Source organism: Grampus griseus, assembly GCF_964374135.1.
Source record: "Grampus griseus genome assembly, chromosome: 1".
Classification (NCBI taxonomy): domain Eukaryota; kingdom Metazoa; phylum Chordata; class Mammalia; order Artiodactyla; family Delphinidae; genus Grampus; species Grampus griseus.
Window position 1 is genome coordinate 60,249,915 of NC_139017.1, and position 22,596 is coordinate 60,272,510.

The 22,596-nt window shown below is 37.0% G+C and overlaps 1 protein-coding gene across 2 annotated transcripts in view; it reads left to right on the plus strand.

Annotated features, from left to right (window-relative positions):
* RASAL2 (RAS protein activator like 2) overlaps window positions 1-22,596 on the plus strand; it is a gene marked incomplete at its 5' end in the record, with an annotated part of 384,612 nt that overhangs the window by 338,094 nt on the left and 23,922 nt on the right. For both annotated transcript variants that reach the window (XM_082663871.1, XM_082663872.1), the window contains 7 exons: window positions 4,877-5,030; window positions 6,957-7,055; window positions 7,950-8,504; window positions 10,978-11,122; window positions 17,473-17,617; window positions 18,266-18,502; window positions 20,469-20,670. In XM_082663871.1, the coding sequence (XP_082519997.1) occupies window positions 4,877-5,030; window positions 6,957-7,055; window positions 7,950-8,504; window positions 10,978-11,122; window positions 17,473-17,617; window positions 18,266-18,502; window positions 20,469-20,670 (1,537 nt within the window). The remainder of the gene's footprint in view (window positions 1-4,876; window positions 5,031-6,956; window positions 7,056-7,949; window positions 8,505-10,977; window positions 11,123-17,472; window positions 17,618-18,265; window positions 18,503-20,468; window positions 20,671-22,596) is intronic.

The following is a 22,596-nucleotide window of genomic DNA, read 5'->3' on the forward strand; positions in this document are numbered from 1 at the left end:
CATGTATATGTACCAAAAATAGGTTGAATGTCGTTTTTGACTGTGATGATAAATTTCCTTACCATGAGTTTAAGTGAAAACTCAGACTGACAAACATCCTTCTTTACCATTAGCAGCTGGGTTCATTAGACTATCCTGTCAGAACAGAGGCTGAGAACAGAGAGAAGGAAGATCAGCAGTACATGTTACGTTTTCATAATAGCATTTTTTTTTTTTTTTTTTTTTTTTTTTTTTTTTGCGGTACGCGGGCCTCTCACTGTTGTGGCCTCTCCTGTTGCGGAGCACAGGCTCCGGACGCGCAGGCTCAGCGGCCATGGCTCACGGGCCCAGCAGCTCCGCAGCATGTGGGATCTTCCTGGACCGGGGCACGAACCCGTGTCCCCTGCATCGGCAGGCGGACTCTCAACCACTGCGCCACCAGGGAAGCCCCCATAATAGCTTTTTGTGTGAGTGGTTGTATGGTATTTTTTTAAGTAAACATAAAAACCAGTGAGTAGTATAAGCAGTAAGGACTGGCTTTAACTGCAGCAGGTAAATCAGTGCAGCTAGGGCTGTCAGGATCCTCGGGGGCACATTTTTTTTAGCACACAAGCAGAACTCTGATGAATGAGCTCTAATTTCTTTCTTTTCTTTTTTTTTTTTAATCCAGGTAGGAAAAGCTTTATATTCAGTACTATAGGAAAGGATCTGCTCTTTCAAACAGAAAACATCAGTTGGATAGTTTCACAGATACGAGGTTGAAAAACAATAAAATCTGGGGAGCAAGTAAAGCTGCCTTTTTCCCAAAGTGAAAGCTCAGATGCAACTTTTAAAAAACTGATTAGACCCTTTGTAAGTTTATTGGTAGAGTATTAGGATACTGAATATTATTAATTTCTACCTGGGAAATTTTCAAACAAGGTAAAGTGCCTTAGGAACACATACTGGTGAATACAAACGTATATTGCTGTACTCAGTTTATGGCTGAGCTGTCTTTCCAAGAACTCAGCAAAGCAGTCTAGAATCATAACTGCCACGCCAAGCAGAAATTCACCTGCAGTGGAGTACAGGATTTTGTGTGGCAATAAGCATTTTTTTCAGTTATATTTTTAATTAAAAGTTTCCCACATTTGGAACTGAATCTGTAAAGATGTGGCAGATGGAGCTAGCACATCCAAGCACCACTGGTGCTTTGGGGGAAGTATGCTTTTTAAAAAATTGGATGGTTGAGCTGGGAAAAATCCAGCTGTTTTACTTAACATTGCACTAATCAGAGTTCTTTGACTCCTTTTTTTCTTCAGTGAATCCAGTGGTGTGTGTGTTGGCTCCTCACCCCCAACCCCTTCACTTTTGTCTTGTAAGATTGATTTCAGATAGTGATGTGGGTTAAAGCAATATAATATTAATTCACTGTAGTGGGTAATAGAAAGCTATTCCTGCCTTGTAGTTTCTCTCTTAAATAGGTCAGAAGCAGCAGGTAATCTTCATCAGCAAAGCAATTAGATTTTTAACCCTTAACTATCACATTGAGCCCTGAATTATTCCATGGTGTTTGGGATGATGGGGGTTGGGGAGTAGGGGTGCAGGGGTTGGGAAGAGAACCAGTAGTCAAGGGATTCACAACGTCCACTTTTGAGGTTAGGTTCCTTGATGGCCATTGTCAGATTGGACTGGGAAGCGTCGTTTTAAACTCCTGTTTTTCTCTCAATAAATCCACATTCCGCTTTCCATTAGAGAAGTAAACTGTAGTGCCATACAGAGCTGCTAAAACTCTAATTAGCAGATCTAAGAAAAATCAACTCATAGGAAGGTACAGGAGGAGGTAAACATGCTTAGAGGGGACTTGGGCTTACTAATGCTATTATATAGAAATATTTGCACAGATAATGCCTCCCCACCGCTGCCACTCCCAGGCTGCTTGATCTTCCTGTTTACTGTAATCCTGCTTCTCTGGGAATTACTTCTGTCTTCTCCAAGACACTTTCTTCCCAATACAGGAAGGGCTTGCTTATTTATTCATTAGCAATGTTGCACATATTAGCAACTTTGGTGTTCAGTTCATGGGCGTAGGTGTGTATATACACACAAACATACATAAATGCTGAACAATAGGAGACCCTGAACTATACATATTAACAGCTGAAATTTCTGTAACCAGGAAGAATTTTGAATTCTAATTCCAGGTGGCTTGGTTATGATATCTGTTTATGGCTGTATTTGGAAGTTAAACCTTCCAGATACAGCCATAAACAGATATCAACAAATGTCAAAATGACATTTGTTCAGCACTGGAAATACAGTGAATAAAATTATCCAACTCTCTCCAAAAGAAAAAAAAATGTAACTCAGATAAGTTAATGAAAATAGTACCTAGAAACATTAAACTAGAATAAGAACTGCAAAGGAAATAAAACGGATGTGAGAGAAAGATTGTACTTGCAAGGTGGGATGTGGCAAATACCTTTTAGTAGCGGGCTGGGGATCATCTAGGAAACATCGAAAGCTTCGCAGCTTCGTTCTCTAGCACAGTTAGGAGATTCTCCTCCACCCCCAGAGTTGCCTCAGTTTTTTTCCTACAGCTTTTGACTCCAAAATTGTTCATGGAAATGGGTGGAGCCTCGCTTTTCTTTCCTTTCTGTCTTAAAATGGTTACATTTGCAGAGCATGCTCCTTGAGTCCTTCAAGCTGCAGCTTCTCCCAGCTGCCTTTGGCTCTAATCTCCTTATAGGTGTAGCACCATGGCAACAGGCCCAGCCTAGAGCCCAGGAACCTTGTTTCTGTTACCTGAGGGGCTGGATGCAGCCTGAGGAAGAGAAGAATATTACCTGTCCTGCAGCCTATTTGGAAGATGACTTCATGTTCTGTAATATGTGTTTCTGTTCTGCTTCTACTGAAGACTTGAAATTACACCTGGAAAACATTTATCCAGAGATGTTATCAGTAACTAAAGGCAGCAGGGGAAACCATCTTCTATTGGTTCTTGTCTTCTAAACACAGAGTTGTTTTCTGAGATGTAGTTCAGAAAGTGATTTGCTGTACCATGACATGTGGCACCGCTATGATTTTGGGGTGCACTGCAAGATGGCTGTACAGTTGCTTCATGTAGGTAGACATTTATTTGGTTTGAGATAAAATTAATTTATGTTTTAGAATATTTTCCTAAAGAATTTAAAACAAAAAAGTAAGCCTTATTTTGTACCTCCTATTTTAAATATGCCTTCATCTTCCCTGTTGAGAGACTCACTCCCAGAGCAGGATAGCCTTTTCCCCTACAAGCAACTCCTCCTGGGAAAAACGGGCTGGAACTGTTGTTTCATGTATTTAGAAAAGATTACAGTATCCTGTTGCCTCAACCAGGCTTCCTATGAAGCATATTGGGAAAGTTTGTATGGTAATTACATTAAAATTTGTTTTTGCATTTAGTTATTTATAGTTGATATGCTCTGTTGACAGTATATAACATGTCATTGTCTTATCCAGTAGAACAAAAGGAAATAAATGTGGAGCCATTACATTGTTATATTTTTAGGTGCAAAACATTAGGTGGCTTTTGTGCATCCTTTGTATTATCAATGGTAAATATAATTATTGAATTTTTGACCATAAAAAGATTGCTGAACATTAGAACACACATTTTTGTGTGTGGAAAGAAGAATGGACTAAGGTCCTATTGCTTAAAATGTTTTTTACTGTATGGAGTTTGATTAAACAGTGTTAGAATGGAAACAGAAGGGAAAGAGCAGCCTTTCGTGCTAGTCTCCTATATCTCATTACTTTATAATTTAACTGAAAGCTACTCTGGCATTAAGTATTTTGGTTCCTTTTTAAGTTAACATGGTTATTTCAAGGAAATGAATGAAGCTGCTTATTTAATGTGTTTTACAAAAACAAATGTCTTTCCACAAGGCATTTCTTTTTATCCCCATTACTAGGTACTTCTGCTTGAAATATATGTATTTAACTCTGGGTGTTTCAGTCAATAAATACTATAATTATTGAGTAAAACTGCATAGCTACCCAGTTTTGGATTCAAGAATATTGTGTTTTATATTGTTTGGCTTCATTGATTCTTCCAAGGGGAAGGCAGTGAAGTACTAGCTCCTGTAGTGACAAGAGTCATGCTTCCCTGCATTCCTTTTTAAACAACTAGGGGACAGAATCAACCAGAATGCCTGAACAGTGTTGACAAAGGTCTGTTCTTCTAGTTTGAACATTTCTTTTGAGGGTGGGAAGTTTCTTCAAGGCATTTTACTCTTTATTCATATTTGTACAGTAAAGCATAGATAGAACCAAAAGCTTGCCAGAAAAGAATTCCATATAGAGATGGAAATCAGACCTTTGGAAAAGCAGGGTCTTGTGCTGAAAAGTTTGGCTTTGATTCTGGGTTTGTGTATGTATGTTTATTCTGCCAAAGCAGAAGGAAACAGAATGAGGGTTCAGTCACTGCTATTTTGTCACTGATAATAGAGGATAAAGCTATAGCATGGAAAAAAAAAAAGTAAAAGAAACGATATGTCTTTTGATAACACCTTTGCATAAAAAAAATGTGTAAGATAACCTTAGATGATATATATTTCTCCATCTCCAACACAGGAATGTGGATAAAAACAGTGTCTGTGGTGGAGCTTCAAGCTCCCTTGAGACTAGTAAAATTATAGTACATTTTTGTGTTTTGTTGAAAAAAGTAAGTGTGTACACACAGACACAAATATGTATGTGGCTTATCTGTGCCACATGAATATGGTCCTATTATTATTGTTACAGATTAACTGTTAATTTGCTCATTTATTTTCCTCTTAGGCATTTATACATTTGGTTAAGCCTCCATTGCATTTGACCTTTATTTTCTTGTTGGCCAAGTAATTACACTACCATAAATATCTCTTTCTACTTTTAGGTCTCGTGGGCTGCCTAAACTAAAAGAGTCACGTTCCCATGAATCCCTGCTGAGCCCATGCAGTGCAGTGGAATGTCTGGATCTTGGTAGAGGGGAGCCCGTATCAGTGAAGCCACTCCATAGCAGCATCCTTGGACAAGACTTCTGCTTTGAGGTAGAAAAGTGTAGGAAAAAGGAAGAGTAGTTAGACAACAAAGAGATTTTTCTATCCAGTATTCCTATGATCGCATTACTGTATTGATGATTTGATCATCTTAACTGGTTTTCAGTTGCTGAAAATTACCTACTTACAGGGGAAAAATTGGAAATCTGCTAATCTGATTATGTTGGTGATTAAAGTTATTAATGATGGCTTCTCATTCCTTTTGGGCTTGTCTGCTTTCAAAATAAATGAGTTCTTCTACTCAATGCTCTGTGGTGACCTAAATGGGAAGGAAATCAAAAAAAGAGAGGATATATGTATACATATAGCTGATTCACTTCGCTGTACAGCAGAAACTAACACAACATTGTAAAACAACTATACCCCAATTTAAAATAAATAAATAAATAAATGGGTTCTTAGTGCATTCTCAGCAGAGGTCACAAGATTAATAATAACTTATTGTTAGTATTTTAATTTTTTATTATTGATAAAGATATCACACAATATGTTATTATTTTTCTCCTGAAAGCCAAACCCCCCAATTTTAATGATCCTTTTGAGGAAATTGACTAAAACCATAATTTTTCTAACTAAAACATGGGCAGTTCAAGATCTGGGACCATGTGTTATCTATCTTTGTAATCCCCAGCACTTAGCCCAGTCCCTGGCACATTGCAGGTGCCTAATTTCTTCAGTGAACAAATTGCCCTTCACCAGAAAATTATCATCATCACCTTTTATAAGGTAATTTCCCCCTCCCAAAGTAAATGGCCAATTGGCCATTTGCAAATTTAATTTCAAAACCATCCATATACTTGTTAGTGTTATGATTTAATTAATGAGCACAAACTTACAAAGTTATTAGTGATGAGTCCTATGTTAGATATTGTAGAAGTTGAAAGATGTTTTATACCTTTTCTTATGGACCTGCACTATCCAACAGAAATACAGTGCAAGCCACATGTGTAATTTTAAATTTTATTAAACCCAAATCCTACCACTTCTAACATGGAACTAAAAATTATCAATGAAACTTTCTACATTCTTTTTTTAAAAACTGAATCTTCAAAACCTGATGTATATTTTACACTTACAGTACATCTCAGTTTGGACTAGTATTTCACATGCTCACTAGCCACATGTGGTTAATAGCTACCATATTAGACAGAATGTAACATCTGATCTGATTCACTAGGTTATAATCTGAGATTGAGTTAATATATGAACCACTTTAGCAATTTGGACAGGTCATTTATTGGTGTTCTTTTGTATAAAAGTCACTTGAACTTTGCCATATTTGTAGAACTCAGTTCAACGGATTGTATGCCCAGCCAGGTGTTAGGTTCTAGGCATAGAGACAACATGCTTCATTTTTAAAGGACATTGATAATAATCATCAGGCTAACCTAATTAGATGATTGGCAATCAGACTGGTTGCCTAGTAGAAGAGAAATGGGTTCCAAAGTAATTCAATACTGGTAACTCTTTTCAGTTTCACGTAGTAACCTTCTGTAACATAATGAAGGCAGTCCCAAGAAATAAGCTGTTTTAGAGACCTTCTTCCCTTTTTAGTTATTTTTATTAACTCAGAATTGAGCATATTTATTTGCAGGTAATTTTTAAAGGTTTAAGTTTAATTAAAGATTTTTAGTTTTGTTCTTTCTGAACTGTAGGCCAGTTTTAGGTTCCTGAGCTGAATTCTCAATGGCCTTTGTCTTCATACCTGCATTCTAGTAGATGCTAACTAGATAACAAAACAAAAAGTGAATGTGGATGTACATATAGATATCATAAAACCAGCAAATATAATTTTGGTTACCATGTAGTATAATATGGGTTCATAGCATATCTCTAAATCTTTCATGATACAACTAGGAAGATAGAGACCCCAAGCCCTGCATTTCCTTTTCCTTATCTCTAATCTTTATGTTGAAGGTTACCTACTTAAGTGGAAGTAAATGCTTCAGCTGTAACTCTGCTTCAGAGAGAGATAAGTGGATGGAAAACCTTCGCAGGACAGTTCAACCAAATAAGGTAATGGTGGCTTTGAATGTCCAAAAATTGTATAACTCTATAAGCAGTAAGTTGATTGAAGGTAAATAGAGTAATAATACCTTAAATTTTATAGAACTTTTAAACACATATACGTTTTGTCCTTTTATGCTCAAAATAATCTTCTTACAGATAGTATCATGATTTTACCAGTGTGGATAAGAGCAGCGGTCCCCAACCTTTTTGGCACCAGGGACCAGTCTCATGGAAGACAATTTTTCCACGGACGGCGGGGGGCGGGGGGTGGTTTGGGATGATTAAAGTGCATTACATTTATTGTGTACTGTATTTCTATTATTATTACATTGTAATATATAGTGAAATAATTATACAACTCACCATAATGCTGATAGGAGGCGGAGTTCAGGCTGTTGTGTGAGCGATGAGGAGCGGCTGTAAATACAGAGGAAGCTTCGCTCGCTCGCCCACTGGCTCACCTCCTGCTGTGTGGCCCAGTTCCTAACAAGCCACGGACCAGTACCAGTCTGTGGCCTGGGGTTTGGGGACCCCTAGATAAGAGGACTCAGAGAAGTTAAGTCACTTGACCAAGTGAGAGGCTAGTACAAGACAGAAATGGGACTAGAACACAAGTTTCTTAATTACTTACTTATCTCTGTTTTATTTGCAGAAAGCTAATTCAATTGCCACAAGACTGGCTATATGAGAACTTACAGGATGATATTTTTTTAACCCAAGTAAAATAAAATGTATGTGGCTCTCTAAGAGCTTTCTATTATCTTGAACAATGAGGTAGCAATCCCCTTCATTATTTTTTGACTGCCCTTAATGAAGTACATAGCATCACCTACTTTAAGAGGAAAATGTTGTCTTTCTGGGATTTCAACTCTCAAACACAACTTTGTTACTTCTTTATAGGACAATTGCAGACGAGCCGAAAACGTTCTCCGTTTATGGATTATTGAAGCCAAGGACCTTGCCCCTAAAAAGAAATATTTCTGTGAACTGTGCCTTGATGATACCCTCTTTGCTCGTACAACCAGCAAGACCAAAGCAGACAATATTTTCTGGGGTGAACATTTTGAGTTCTACAGCCTTCCACCTCTTCATAGCATCACAGTTCACATTTATAAAGATGTGGAAAAAAAGAAAAAAAAAGACAAGAATAATTATGTAGGGCTAGTCAATATCCCTACTGCCAGTGTGACTGGTCGCCAATTTGTAGAAAAGTGGTACCCAGTGAGTACACCTACACCCAACAAAGGAAAGACAGGAGGACCTTCTATTCGGATTAAATCACGTTTCCAAACTATCACCATTCTGCCTATGGAGCAATACAAAGAATTTGCAGAATTTGTCACCAGCAACTACACCATGTTGTGTTCTGTTCTTGAACCAGTAATTAGTGTGAGAAATAAAGAAGAGTTGGCCTGTGCCTTAGTGCACATTCTTCAAAGTACTGGCAGAGCCAAGGTAAGTGGAAAAGGAGGGTTGCGTTACCCAAAATCTCTTCCCTACCTTTTATGAAGAAAAAACACATGTTTACTGTGGAGATTCAAATTAGAGATATATGCTTTGCTATTGGTCAAAAAAAAAAAGAATTAGGAAGGAAACCTATTAGTGGTTCTTAGATCCACTTATTAGTGGAGATTATAAAAGTAAAGAAGTAAAATGGAGACTAACAAGTATTTATTTAAAGTTTATTTGCATGAAATAGAGATACCGCAGCTAGCTCTTTATTGTCTGAAAAAATAAATGGTAGGATTGGTGGATAATCCCACAATATGTTCAAGATTATTTATCTTTAGTTCTGGAGTGCATTGTATGATGGTTTTATTCCTCACTATATTTTAAATTAAGATTAACTCATGACTGTACCCAGCTAGTCACAGAAGGAGGTATTCCAGAAACATGCTGGTCATTAACAAGAGTCTTCATGAGATTAACATCTAAATTTGGAATTAAAATACCAAGGGATGTTATTTAATTGTTAGCTGTCTCATGATAACCTTATCTCAATTCATGCTGGATAGAAGTAAAAGTTCAGGAAGATAAAAGAAAGAAATATACTAATTGTATAAAGAACACTAAACAAATGATAGAATCTTTTTTTTAATTTTTATTGGAGTATAGTTGATTTACAATGTGTTAGTTTCAGATGTAACAATTGATAGAGTCTTTGATCAGCCTGAACTGTGGTAATTATCACCTCTGTGAGGCATATTCACTTAACTAGGCTAAATCTCCATTATATTATATGCAAATTGGTCATGGTAAAATTGTATTTTAGATCTAGAGGAGTTCACAGCTAGAATAATTTATGTAGAACTGAACAATAAAATAAAGCGTTTTTAAAATTTCTTGATACAAATCAGAATATATCAAATATTCAATATTTAGTCCCTTATTTAACTGCCTTCCTACTGATTATCATTTTGGTGGTTGAATTTACTAATAATAATTTTGAGCTTTCTGGTGTTAAAAATGTGTCATTGAAATTTTGAGTCTCATCTTCGAAATTGTATGGATATGTTCTTTCTGTTCTTCATTTGCTCAAGGTTCAAGGATATATGTAGGATTTTTTAACAGCTTTATTGAGGTACAATTTACATATCATAAACTATACCCATTTAAAGTGAAAAACTCAGTGAGTTTTGACAGATTATGCACCCGTGGAAACCACAGCAGTCAAGATACAGAATGTTACCATCACCCCCAAGTTTCTTCCTGACCCTTAGCACAAGAGTTTTAGTAGTGACTCCTAAGTCTACGACTCTTTTACAGTGTTGATCTACCCTGGAATAAATCCCGTTCATGTTTAAAATGCTTAATTTTAAAATAAAAGTAAATCAACAACTTTGAAATATCCAGTGAATATATAACATTCAAAATACAGGATGTTTTCAAATTGAACAGTAAACAATGAACTTTAAATCAAGTTCCTTAGACTGATGAGAAATGAAGCAGTTGTTTCTTAAGGGCTTTATTTCTCCTTATGCCTTCGTTCGCTATGGATGGTTGGATGGATGGATAGATGGATGGATGGATGGATGGATGGATGGATGGATGGATGGGGATACATACATACATACATACAAATAAATATAATCAGGCTAGAAAATGAGTTCAGATGTTTAGTTCAAGAAATGTCATGTTGATACTATAGACCAATTTGTAACAATTATATATTGAATGCCTAATATGTGTCAGAAGCAGTTAAATGCTGGAAATATAGAGGTGAATAAAAATAGACACTGTCTTTGGTCTCATGGGACTCAGTCTTCTGGGGAAAACAGATGTTAATCAAATAATTACGGAAATGTGTGATTACTGCGAAAAGTGCAGATTTTTAAAAAGTTATATTGTGCTGTGAGAATGTGTATTAAGGGGACCTGACTAGTGGAGTTCAGGGGCAGTGTTGGTAAGAGAAGGCTTCACTGAAGAAAGATGTGCAAACTAAAATCCAAAGGATCTGAGGAATTAACTCCATAGCAGTGAGGGCTGAGCAAGGGTGGGAGTGAAGCAGAACTGAGAACAGCATTTGCAGAAATCTCTGTGGTGAATAGACAACATTGTTATTAGAAAGGGCTTGATGTATTCAAGGACCTACCGAAAAAAAAAAGGCCCTTGAGACTGGAGCAATACAGAGAAAATGGTATGAGATGAGGCTGGGAAGATAGACAGAAAGCAGAAAATATAGAGACTTGCAGGCCACATTCAGAACTACAGTCTATATCAAAAGTGCGATGAAAAACCTTTGAAGGAATTTTTAACTTAGGATTGGTGACACCTAAAATTTTATCCTGACTGACTTTTTTCTTTCAAATGAATCTGTTAGCTTTAGTTTTAAAGCAGCATTCCCAGGATGTTTGATATTTCATCAGTCTCTCCTAATGTATATTATTTATTCAGTTGCTTTCTGCCTAACTGAACATTATTCTACCAGGATTTTCTGACTGACTTGGTGATGTCTGAGGTGGATCGTTGTGGAGAGCATGATGTCTTGATCTTCAGAGAGAACACCATTGCCACCAAATCCATTGAGGAATACCTCAAGTTGGTGGGACAACAGTATCTTCATGATGCATTGGGTATGGAGAAGAAAAACATCTGTTTTCTTTCCCTTTTGATTTTTAGACCCTCATGAAACAACCAAATGGAACTCAAATTCTGCATGTTATCTGGTTCTAGCTGATTAAAGTGTGAAAGTTGGAGTTTCAGCTGTAAGAAGTCTCTGCAATACTCAGCAGGGGAGGAACAGCAGATTGATTTCTTACACTGTGTACCGAAAGAGAAAGTTCATCAGCATAGGCAGCTACCCCCATGCCCTCAAGTCCCTGAGATTCTGAGATACACAGTAATGTTAGTAATGAGATGTCATTTCTAGCTGACTTGTCTCCCCCAAAGTGTTGGGTATTTATATCATGATATAAATACATTACCTAAGTCTTGAAAGTGTTAGCATTTGTTATTATGCATCAAAAATGGAGAAACTCCTTCCAATTCCCATAACTCCCAATTTCTGCCTTCCAGACCTACAGAATTTTTCACAACTAATCTTTGTCCAATCAGTAGTTCTTAATGACTAGGCCACCCACTTGCAGCTCCATATTTGGTCGTGAAATTCAGGTGTTAACCACTGGAGTAAGGCACTGTGCTCGACACTTTGATATACATTCTGATAAAGCAGACATGAGTTCCTTGAAGAACAGTGTCATTTTTTTTATCCCCATATCCCCAGTACTTCATATAGAATGTAGAGCAGCACCATCCTAAAGAAACATAATGTGAGTCACATGTGAGTAATTTAAATTTTCTAGCAGTCACAGTGTAAAAACGGTAAAGAGAAACAGGTAAATTTAATTTTGATAACATTTTATTTAACCCAGTATATCCAAATATTATTTAATATGTTATCAATATAAGAATTATTAATGAAGTATTTTACTTTTTTATCCTAACTCTTGAAATTGTGTGCATTTTATATTTATTACACGTTCAGTTTGCACTAGCCAAATTTCAAGTGCTCGGCAGTCACATGAGACTATCAAGAATAGACAATAAGGTATGAATGAATGGATAAATGTTTGCCCTTAGAGAGCTTACAATATAGATAGATAAGAAAGATAAGGATATCCCTATAACCAAAAAGAGAAAGAGAATCCTGTGCCTTTTCAAATAATTAAAGAAATTGATTATACCTGATGGAATTATAAAATTTCCCTTGTGACATTTATGATGTGTGTGTGTAGCTCGAAGTTTAGCAAGGTTTATAAAAGCAGGGATTGGACAAGGGAAATGGCAGGGATTAACATAGGGGAAAGAACCTCATGAACAAAAAGGTATCGAGGTACCAGAGAACCAGGCATGTTTGGAATATAGCCAATTAGCTGGAAAATAAAGTGAAAAAGACAAGTCAACAACAACAAAAATGATTAGACAAATAACTAGAACCAATTAGTTGAGGGCCTTGACTGCCTGGCTGAGGAGTGTAGATTTTACAGTAATCACTGGTGAACGACTGGAAGTTTTGAGCAGGGTGTTTTTAATAGAATCAGTTTAACAGAGTGATTTAAATGGGTTGGTGAAGAAAGCAGCTGAACGCAGAGAGCAGTTAAGAAGCCATTATAATAAGGAAGGCAAGAAATAACAAGACTGTGAATGAGGTAATCGCCAAGAGTAAGAGAAAAGTTGGATCTAAGAAATATTAAAGAAGTTGAGCTAATAGGACTTGGCAACTTTTCAGTTTGTGAGAATGGGGCAGGGCGTGGTGGAGGAGGAGGTCAAATATTACAGTGAATTTGGGGCCTTCCTGAGTGACAAGAAGGATGATGAGATTCTTAACAGAATGAGAACATAAAAGTAGTAGGCTTGAAAGAATGAGAAATGATATTTTCACTTCACATGTATTCAACGTGAAGTTCAAGTAGGAAATCCCAGGGGTTCTAGGTAGGAAATCCCAAGACATCTGTCTAGCTGGCTGGTGAAAATTTAGGACTAAGTTACCCATGTGGAGGGAATCAATGAAACTACAAGATTACAGGAGCAGGAAGAGGATAGGGCCAAAGACAGATCTAACAGTGCACCTGGTTTATGGTGTAGAAGGAAGCAGAGGAATCAGGGAAGTGGTCAAAGAGAGAGGAAGCATGCATGCACACGTGCAAAAAAAAGAAGGAAAATACTGTGTCTTAGACACCAAGAGGAAAAAAGTATCAATAGAGATTGAGGAAAGTAAAGATTAAAAAGAAAACATGGCTATTGCATTTTGATGACTCGTGATGGCTGGGACTGCTCTCAGGAGCACAGGAGCCAGGTTGCACAGGCTAAAAAGTGAATGACTGCTCAAGAAACAGGACCGTTGTGTTTACCTATGCTGGACTCACTGTAGTAGCAGTTAATTCCTACTTTGGAGAAGTACATTTTTTCTTCTCCTGCTTCCTATCTTCATATTTATTTCTTTTCTCTAAGTCATGTGCTTTAGTTTAAGATCTAATAGGAATTTAAAAGAAGACTAGTGAAAATGGATTTTCATTGACATTAGGAAAGGTACAGAATCAGAGTTTCACATAAAAAGCTTGTACAGTCATATCATAAATTACATATCGTGGTTTGCTCTAATGATTTGCACTGCCTTATAAAAAGCAATGATGATGCATCTCAAACAGTATTCTCTATTCTGGGGAGATAAAGGTGTAGATATTTGTTGACCATCTACTTCTTAAAAATCAGATATTCATATTCTACCATCAGTGTGCTAAATAGGCTTCCCAAATGAAATAATTCCTGAAGTGAAAAGGAGAGACAAGTCCTTTGTTAATCATTACAGTTAATTATTAACTGTCCTAGAACAGTTAATAGTTAAATAGCTGATTGGCTCAATGAGACCTGAAAATTGATTCAGTGAGCAGGGGAAGAAATTCAAGTAACCCCACAAAGATCTCTATTATATTTGTAACCCAAAAGCAAGGACCAGGGTGGTGAAAATGGCTACTGCTTCCAAGAGCACAAACAAAATTAATTGGTAAGCTTCTTCAGGAGAGAGATTCTACTGTCTTCTCCCCATCGAACTCCCCATATTTCTAGTTAGCCTTTTTTTTATATATATAAATTTATTTTATTTATTTATTTTTGGCTGCACTGGGTCTTCGTTGTGGTACGCGGGCTTCTCATTGCGGTGGCTTCTCTTGTTGCAGAGCACGGGCTCTAGGCACATGGGCTTCAGTAGTTGTGGAATGAGGGCTCAGTAGTTGTGGCTTGGAGACTCTAGAGCGCAGGCTCAGCAGTTGTGGCGCACGGGCTTAGTTGCTCCGCGGCATGTGGGATCTTCCCGGGCCAGGGCTCAAACCCATGTCCCCTGCATTGGCAGGTGGATTCTTAACCACTTCACCACCAGGGAAGTCCCTATCAGAAGTTTTAAATTAGAAGGCTTCACAGTGAAGTCTCAGTGAACCAAAAAATCAAATTAATAAGTACAGCTGAGCACTCTGAATAATTAAAGTTTTGTTGTATTTCGTACACTTTGGGCAAAAAAAAAAAAAATAGATGTTATTTGCAGACTACCTGAAGAATTCTCAGAGAAAATTGAGTTAAAAGTTGCCAGTCATATTAAACAATATCTACCTGCCTTTTAGCCAGTCTTCGTTTATCTTGATTAAAAGCATTACTATTTACAGACTCTGCCTCAGTTAGACTTAAATTAAGTCTTTCATCTGTTAACCCCTTTTACCTTTCTCATTGAAATCAGTTTGCATGTTGATGCATCTGATCAACAGGAAACACCATCTTCTGTGACATATAGAAGGCCTCTAAATTAGAGGGCCTAATTAGAGGCCCTCTAATTAGAGGGCCTCTAAAAAGGCCTAATTTCCACCACTGGTGGCAGAGGCAAATTTCCTTTTAGCAATAGTATGTCCGTACCTAGTGGCTTATTTCTATACGTGAAATTTGGATGCTAGATAATAATGAGTTAATGAAACACACCATAGAACATTCTAGGCACAAACTCAAATTTAAACAACATATTGAACACCCATCCTCTTTGTCCTTGATCTCTTTTTTTAAAGGCAGGAGAGCAGACATGAAGGGATCATTAAATCTGTCTCAGTAAGTTGTGATCGGCTAAACAGCTTCTAGGTGCAGATCTATAAAAGTTCACCTTTCAATGTGGTACTTTCCACACTATCAGACATAGGTTACAGTTCTTTTTTTTTTAAATTTATTTATTTTTGGCTGCGTTGGGTCTTCATTGCTGTGCTTGCGGCGAGTCGGGGGTGGGGGGCTACTCTTCGTTGCGGCACGCGGGCTTTTCATTGTGGTGGCTTCTCTTGTTGCGAAGCATGGGCTCTAAGCGCACAGGCTCAGTAGTTGTGGCTTTCAGGCTCTAGAGTGTAGACTCAGTAGCTGTGGCACACAGGCTTAGTTGCTCCACGCATGTGGGATCTTCCCGGACCAGGGCTCAAACCTGTGTCTCCTGCATTGGCAGGTGGATTCTTAGCCACTGCGCCACCAGGAAAGTCCCAGGTTACAGTTTCAAAAGTGAAAAGAATTTTCTCAAGTTTGGAGGATTTTAAATATATCATAATCAGGTAAAAATAAAAACTTTAGACAATTAATTTACTTCTGGACCCTTGAGTTGTTTATTTGGTTCTTTTCTTGAAGAATAAAAGAAAAATACTCTCAAAATTCACAAGTTATTTATTAATATTAGTTATTATCTCCTGGAATAGGTATAACTCACCTAGGTATAAGCTGAATATTAATGATATAAATTTAGAGGTGGATTGATTTTTACATGAAGTATTTGACATTGATGACTTATTTTTAAATTCAGGTACTCTTTAAATGAGGTAAATTCTGTGGGAGCACATAGCATAGGTGATGTTGAGAACATGTTCAATAGAAATCCTGTGAGAGTTGGTAAACATTTTTAAAAGGCTTTTACCAGTTTTGATTATTTCACTCTATGAAAAGTTATTCTAAATTTACAAGGTTTGTACATAACAATACTTATTATATGGAGCCCCTACTAAGTACCAGGCACCATATCAGACACTTTTCTTTTCATGCACTATTTTCAGATCCTCACCATAGCTCTAGAGGGTTGGAGTGATTAATGCTATTTTCCAAATAAAGCACCCAAAACTCAGACTAGTTAAGTGACTTCTCATGGCCCCACAGTTGGTTAAGTGATGGGTCCAGGATTTGACCCTAGATCTTTCTGACTCCAAAGCCTTTACTTTTTCTCTGCACCACTTTCTTTTCTGTGCATCACTTAGATTCCTCTTCTCCAAGCATTGTTCTTCCAAATAATCAGTTCCCATTCCTGTATCACAGCTATTTTTTAAATCTTTCATTTATCCTAGTACTAACCATTTTGATAGAAAATGCTCTTTGATATTGCTGCTGCCACTTAATTTTTTATAGGAATTACTGTTCACTTTCATGAAATCTATTAATAACTAGCCTGAACTTCAGTTAATATAAGCAGATTTGAAAGGAGCTGTGAAAGTTCTACTCCTCTGTCATAAAGACCTATAAAAAACAAAAAATAAAAACATACTACCATCTCTAACAAATATTTATTGAGCCCCTGCAATGCTTTGGAAGCTATTTAATAGGCTTGGGATTTGAACATGAATAGAACCCAGTCCCTGACCTTCAATGGTATTCATCCTAAAGATGAGACAGGCATGTGAACAAATAAGCACAAAACAGTGTGAAACATAGAACAGAACAAATACATGGTATAGTGCATGGTGGAGGATAAACAGGTGATAAACAGGTAAGGTAAGGATTTGCTCTTTCAGGAAATACTGGGCATATCTCTATAGAGGCTAAGATATATGAACAGGGCGTCTAAGCTAAATTTATTTGGAAAAACATCCAAATTATATGAAGAGATGCTCTGCTATGTGCTATGTTGAATGACTATCCCCATTAGGAGAGGTAAGCCTAGAGACCCTTACTTGAATCTGTGTTTGCACCAGTATTAGCAGTTAAAAGCATAGGTAAGCTAATCATTCAAACTTGGGTTATTTATTCTTCTAAAATAGTAACAACATTATTCATAAGGTAAAGAGGCTTTATAATAAAATGATTTCCTGCTATTTAAATATATTTGTGATTTCAGATAAAAGATTTAAAGTTGTAGCATTTTTTAAAGTAGTTTCATTATTCTTTTTGTAAATACCATGATGATGATGTTAATGAGTGCTGTTTTTCCACTTCCAGAGTAAGGAAAATAAACATGACGTATAGGAGGTGGTATCTCTTGGGTTCCAGAGCAATAACCCTTCGTGAACAGTGTTTTGTGCCCTCCATGTCAGGCATCAGAACGAATTCCCCATTACACATTTTAGTACAGAAATCCTACATTCTTTTATTCTCTTCAGGAAGACACTATTTATAGTTATACTGTCCGTCATCTTCTCTCTCGAAATAGGGGAGTTCATCAAAGCTTTGTATGAGTCAGATGAAAACTGTGAAGTGGATCCCAGCAAATGTTCATCTAGTGAACTGATAGACCATCAGAGCAACCTGAAAATGTGCTGTGAGCTGGCTTTCTGCAAGATCATCAACTCTTACTGGTGAGCTGCTGTCGGTGCTTCACTCCCTGCTATTGGAACTTCAGTTTTTCAATATGAGTTATCACAGTGTTAACTGTTATTTCCCAACCAAAGGAAGGACTTATGGGAAAAATTGAAAGTTTCCCTAATACAGTTTTGTCTAAAATCTAAATCTCTCTTGTAAGCAGAAGTTGCTCTGAACTGTCCACATAAATATAATATTTCCCCAGAATATTAGCACCACATTCTCGAATACCAAAAGTATTTTGAGGACTTTTAAACATATTTACTAGTGTCAAACAAATGTGTTAATGATTTTTGATCATTATTCTAACCCCAGCAATTGGTGAGATTTTGGAAGCTTTTTGATGAACAGTCTTTAGAGAGATTATGATGAGCTGTAGTAAACTAAATGGTTTAGTCAGGAGCCTCATGCCATTTTCCCACTTTGCAAACCTAAGTTTACACTAATTCCTGAGTTTTGTAGCTTTGGGTTTCTGGTCTCCATCTGGACGTCTATGAATTTTCCACCACTTCTCAGGCATGAATCAGACAGAAGCTCTCTCTATTAGGCCCTCCTCACAGCCTGGCTCTGTTGGGCCAGAGTGGGATCACCTGTGCTTCCTTGGGTTCTAGTACTTTTATATTTGGTCCTTCTTCCTTCCCCAGTGTTTTCCCTCGTGAGTTGAAAGAAGTGTTTGCATCCTGGAAGCAGCAGTGCCTGAACCGCAGCAAGCAAGACATCAGCGAGCGGCTCATCAGTGCCTCGTTGTTTCTCCGTTTTCTGTGCCCGGCCATCATGTCTCCCAGTCTCTTCAACCTCATGCAGGAATATCCTGATGACCGCACATCTCGGACTCTAACTCTCATTGCCAAGGTCATCCAGAACCTGGCCAACTTTGCCAAGTAGGTGTCACTACCATAACCACTTTTTAACAACATTATTTAAAAAGTACATGAGGCCTAACCTTTGGATGAGCGTGGGGTGCCTCGTAACTCATGTTACATGATTTTTATTGTGGTATTATTAAAAATAGCAAAAAAATTGTAATCAATTTGAATATTCACTTTATAGAGGAATGGTTAAGTAGTCTGTGCATTCAGTGGAATATTTGCAGCCACTGCAAGTTGTGTTTACAAAGAACCAATAATATGCAAAATGATACAGATATAATTATATTAAATGAAAAGTTTTATTAAAAACTCCAGCCAAGGGCTTCCCTGGTGGCGCAGTGGTTGAGAGTCCGCCTGCCGATGCGGGGGACGCGGGTTCGTGCCCCGGTCTGGGAAGATCCCACATGCCGCGGAGTGGCTGGGCCCGTGAGCCATGGCCGCTGAGCCTGCGCGTCCGGAGCCTGTGCTCCGCAACGGGAGAGGCCACAACAGTGAGAGACCCGCGTATCGCAAAAAAAAAAAAAAAAACTCCAGCCAAAAAAAAAAAGATAGGATACCAAATGGTGCGTATACTTTTATCCCAACAATATGAAAACACAAAAACCTAAGTATAGGAACACTGGGAAGAGCAATCAGTCAAAATTCTATGGTTACATTATCTAAGACAAGTGGCCTGGCCCCTTCAAAAAGTCAATATCATGAAAAATGGAAAAGATGGAGGGAGGACTGTTCTAGATTAAAAGAGACAATGCATTGCTTGAATCTTAATTGGATCTGAACTGGAACAAACATTTATAAAAATCATTTTGGGGACAATTGGTAAAATTTAAATATGAACTACATATGAGATAATTTATAAATAATGTCTTTTAAAAGTTTTAGTGACAGTAGCATTGGTTTATGTAAGCGGTTTTCCTTATTCTGGAGAAATAGGTGCTAATGTACTTAGAGGCTATGTCTGCAACTTAGTTTAAAATGGTTCAATCAAAAAAAGAGAAGAGAGTGAAAACAAACGGCAAAATGGGAACAGTTGGTTAATATAGGTGAATGGCATATGGGTGTACGTTGTATATTCTTTGAACTTTTCTGTAGCTTTCAACTTTTTCAAGAGAAGTTAGGAGAAAGCAGTTGGAGAAGAAATGCACTGAACTGTAAATAGCAGATGTTTGGGTGGTGGAATGGGTACACCTACCCTTTTTTCCTTCCACTTTTCATTGTTTTCAATTTTTTCTTAAGTTTGTATAATTTTTATAATTTATAGAAAACAATTTTAAGAAATCACTGAGAAGCAATTCACACTGGCAAAATCGATCCCAGATTTACTCAGTATTGAAGCTTAAGTACAAGTTTCTAGTAGCAATGTATTGAAGGAAAAGATTAGAACTTCAATGAGATACATTGTTTTGTAGCATGTGGCTTTTTAGAAGTGCACTATTTTAACTTTGTGTGCTCTATATATATGCTAACACAGAAATATACATGTTTACCCATATTTGAGCTAATTCTTGTAAAAATTGTTTCTAGTTTATTTTGGAACATGTTTTATGGACTTAAACTAGGCCTGGAAGATAGCTAGAACCTAGATAGGCAAAGAAGAGAGGAAGTTCTCTAGTAGAAATAAATAGCATGAGCAAAGGCTTGGAGAAGAAAAAGAGTATAATGTATTTGGGGGACTTTGAAGAAGCTAGCAATATTGAAGGTTTATACTGATAATGAATGTTTACAATGGCTTTAAATACCAGGAAAAAAGGATTTTGTCTTTACCCTATAGAGAATAGAAAGCTATTCAAAGTTTTTGACTATTAATATAATATTAAGAAAGTATGTTTTAGTATTTATCACTTATAGATAATAAACAAATTAGTCACCTCCCCAAAATTAAAAAAAAAAATGTATAGGTCTGTGTAAAGTCAATTCAAAATGATCACATCTCTTTTCCTGAATATGTTCTTTCTCATTTTCTCTCCCTCTACTTCAGATTTGGTAACAAAGAGGAATACATGGCATTCATGAATGATTTTTTAGAACACGAATGGGGTGGAATGAAGCGCTTTCTTTTGGAGATCTCTAATCCGGACACCATCTCAAACACCCCAGGCTTTGATGGTTACATTGATCTGGGCCGAGAGCTTTCAGTTTTGCATTCCTTACTGTGGGAAGTAGTTTCCCAACTTGATAAGGTAAAGTAGGCGGGAAGGGTAACAGGAGATGGGAGGTAGAGAACCCTAATGTACCTGGATTCTGGAGAATATCTACAGAGTAATCACATTCATGCTTTCTGCTTGTTGAAAGCAACCTTTTGCCCTAGAAGTCTGGGAGGAAATAGTTTTGATTTCTGAGTAAAATATGTGCCCTACAAACCAGGAAATTCTAATAAGCCACAAAATTATTAACATATATTTTTAAGTAGTTACCTGAATTAATGGAGTATATATTTCTATAAACAAATATGTTTGTGTATTTGCCTAGAAACTAATATCAAATATTGTTGTATGAAGCCTTATTCATGTATAGTAGAGTGAGAAGAAACTTCATGTAGTAATTTCTAACGGAAGTGTGGACTTAGAAAAATACTGAGACTATCACGTTTGAGTAACTTACCATGAGATTTATTTTTATCATGCAAGTCAGAGGGTTTAATATAACTATTAGTACCTATAGAGTTATGTGGGATCTGAAAATCCTGATGTTTTCTTTTCATCTGTAGATGTGAATTAAGAATAGAGAAAACAATTATCATTTTTAATCATTTATTTTCTGACTATAAGCTAAGAATTTTTTTGTATACCATATTAATAACTAAATATATACCATGCCAATCATTTTCTTCCTTCTCGAATTTTGCAAAGAGGAATAGAATTTGTTATGGAAAACAGTCTAACAGACTCTGGCTAGGTTTATCACAATAAGTATTTATTGATGTTTTTGTTTGCTACAGCTACTTTATAAATATCTGTGGTGGTATGTTAGAATAACTTCAAAAAACAAAGTTATTTTTTTGTGATAAGAATTTGTTTATTTGTTTTCCTCCATTTTCCTATTATCTTTATTTTTTTTGAGTCAGAACATTTTTTATTTTTTGAATTTTATTTTATTTTTTAATACAGCAGGTTCTTATTAGTTATCTATTTTATACATGTTAGTGTATATATGTCAATCCCAATCTCCCAATTCATCCCACCACCACCACCACCCCCAATTATCTTTAAAAACATTGCACCAATAAAATGAGGGAGAGGGGAGTAAAACCTATTAACAAAGACCACCTTCCTGAGGAAATATAAATGGTAGGGTGTCCACTGGTGCCCAAAACATTTGTAAAATAATAACCTGTTTCTTATTCTCAAGGACCCCTTCTTAACTTTTAGAAATGCTAGCTAGATTTTAAGTTGCAGCTATGCCGAGGGTAAATTCCTTGGATATGAATCATGGCTCAAGAGAGTCAAGCAAGTAAAGACATTCTTCAGATGGCACTGTACTCATTTGAGCAGGGTAGAAGAGTCTGTTGAGAAGACAACGAAAACCCGGAGGCAGCCATGTAAAACTGCCTCATGGATGAAGGTTCCCATAAGACCCCATGAGAATGAGAATTCCCCAAAGAAAAAAATGATTGAGATGGATAAAGCAAATCATAAAAAGTTATTCTTCACTGAATAACTGCATCAGTGGGATGCAGATACAGTTATCTTCTGAAATCAACCTGGTTTATTCAGGGTCAAGGTCTTTTTAACAGGCTTTGCTGTGTAAACACACGTTCTCCTTTTTAATTTCTGTTTGGTCCTGGGAACCAGCAGTACATCTATCTAGACACATCTCATAGATGTGTCATAACTTTGCTGTTTAAATTTTTTTTAAAAAATTGTCTTGCTGATGCAAACTCAGCTGGCAGTAGGTCAGGGTTCCCAAGATTAAATGGCTAGTGGATGGCAATATCAACTGTGTGCCCTGCAGTGCTCTGGACCCCTGAATGCAACACCTTCTTGTATGTCGGCATGCATTTCTTTCCTCACATGATCCCTTTTCTTTGGAAGTTTCATCACACTAGCCAATCCTCTGGTCTTAAAGTTCTTTTTGGTTAGAAGGTGTTTGGTTCTTCCCCTACCCTC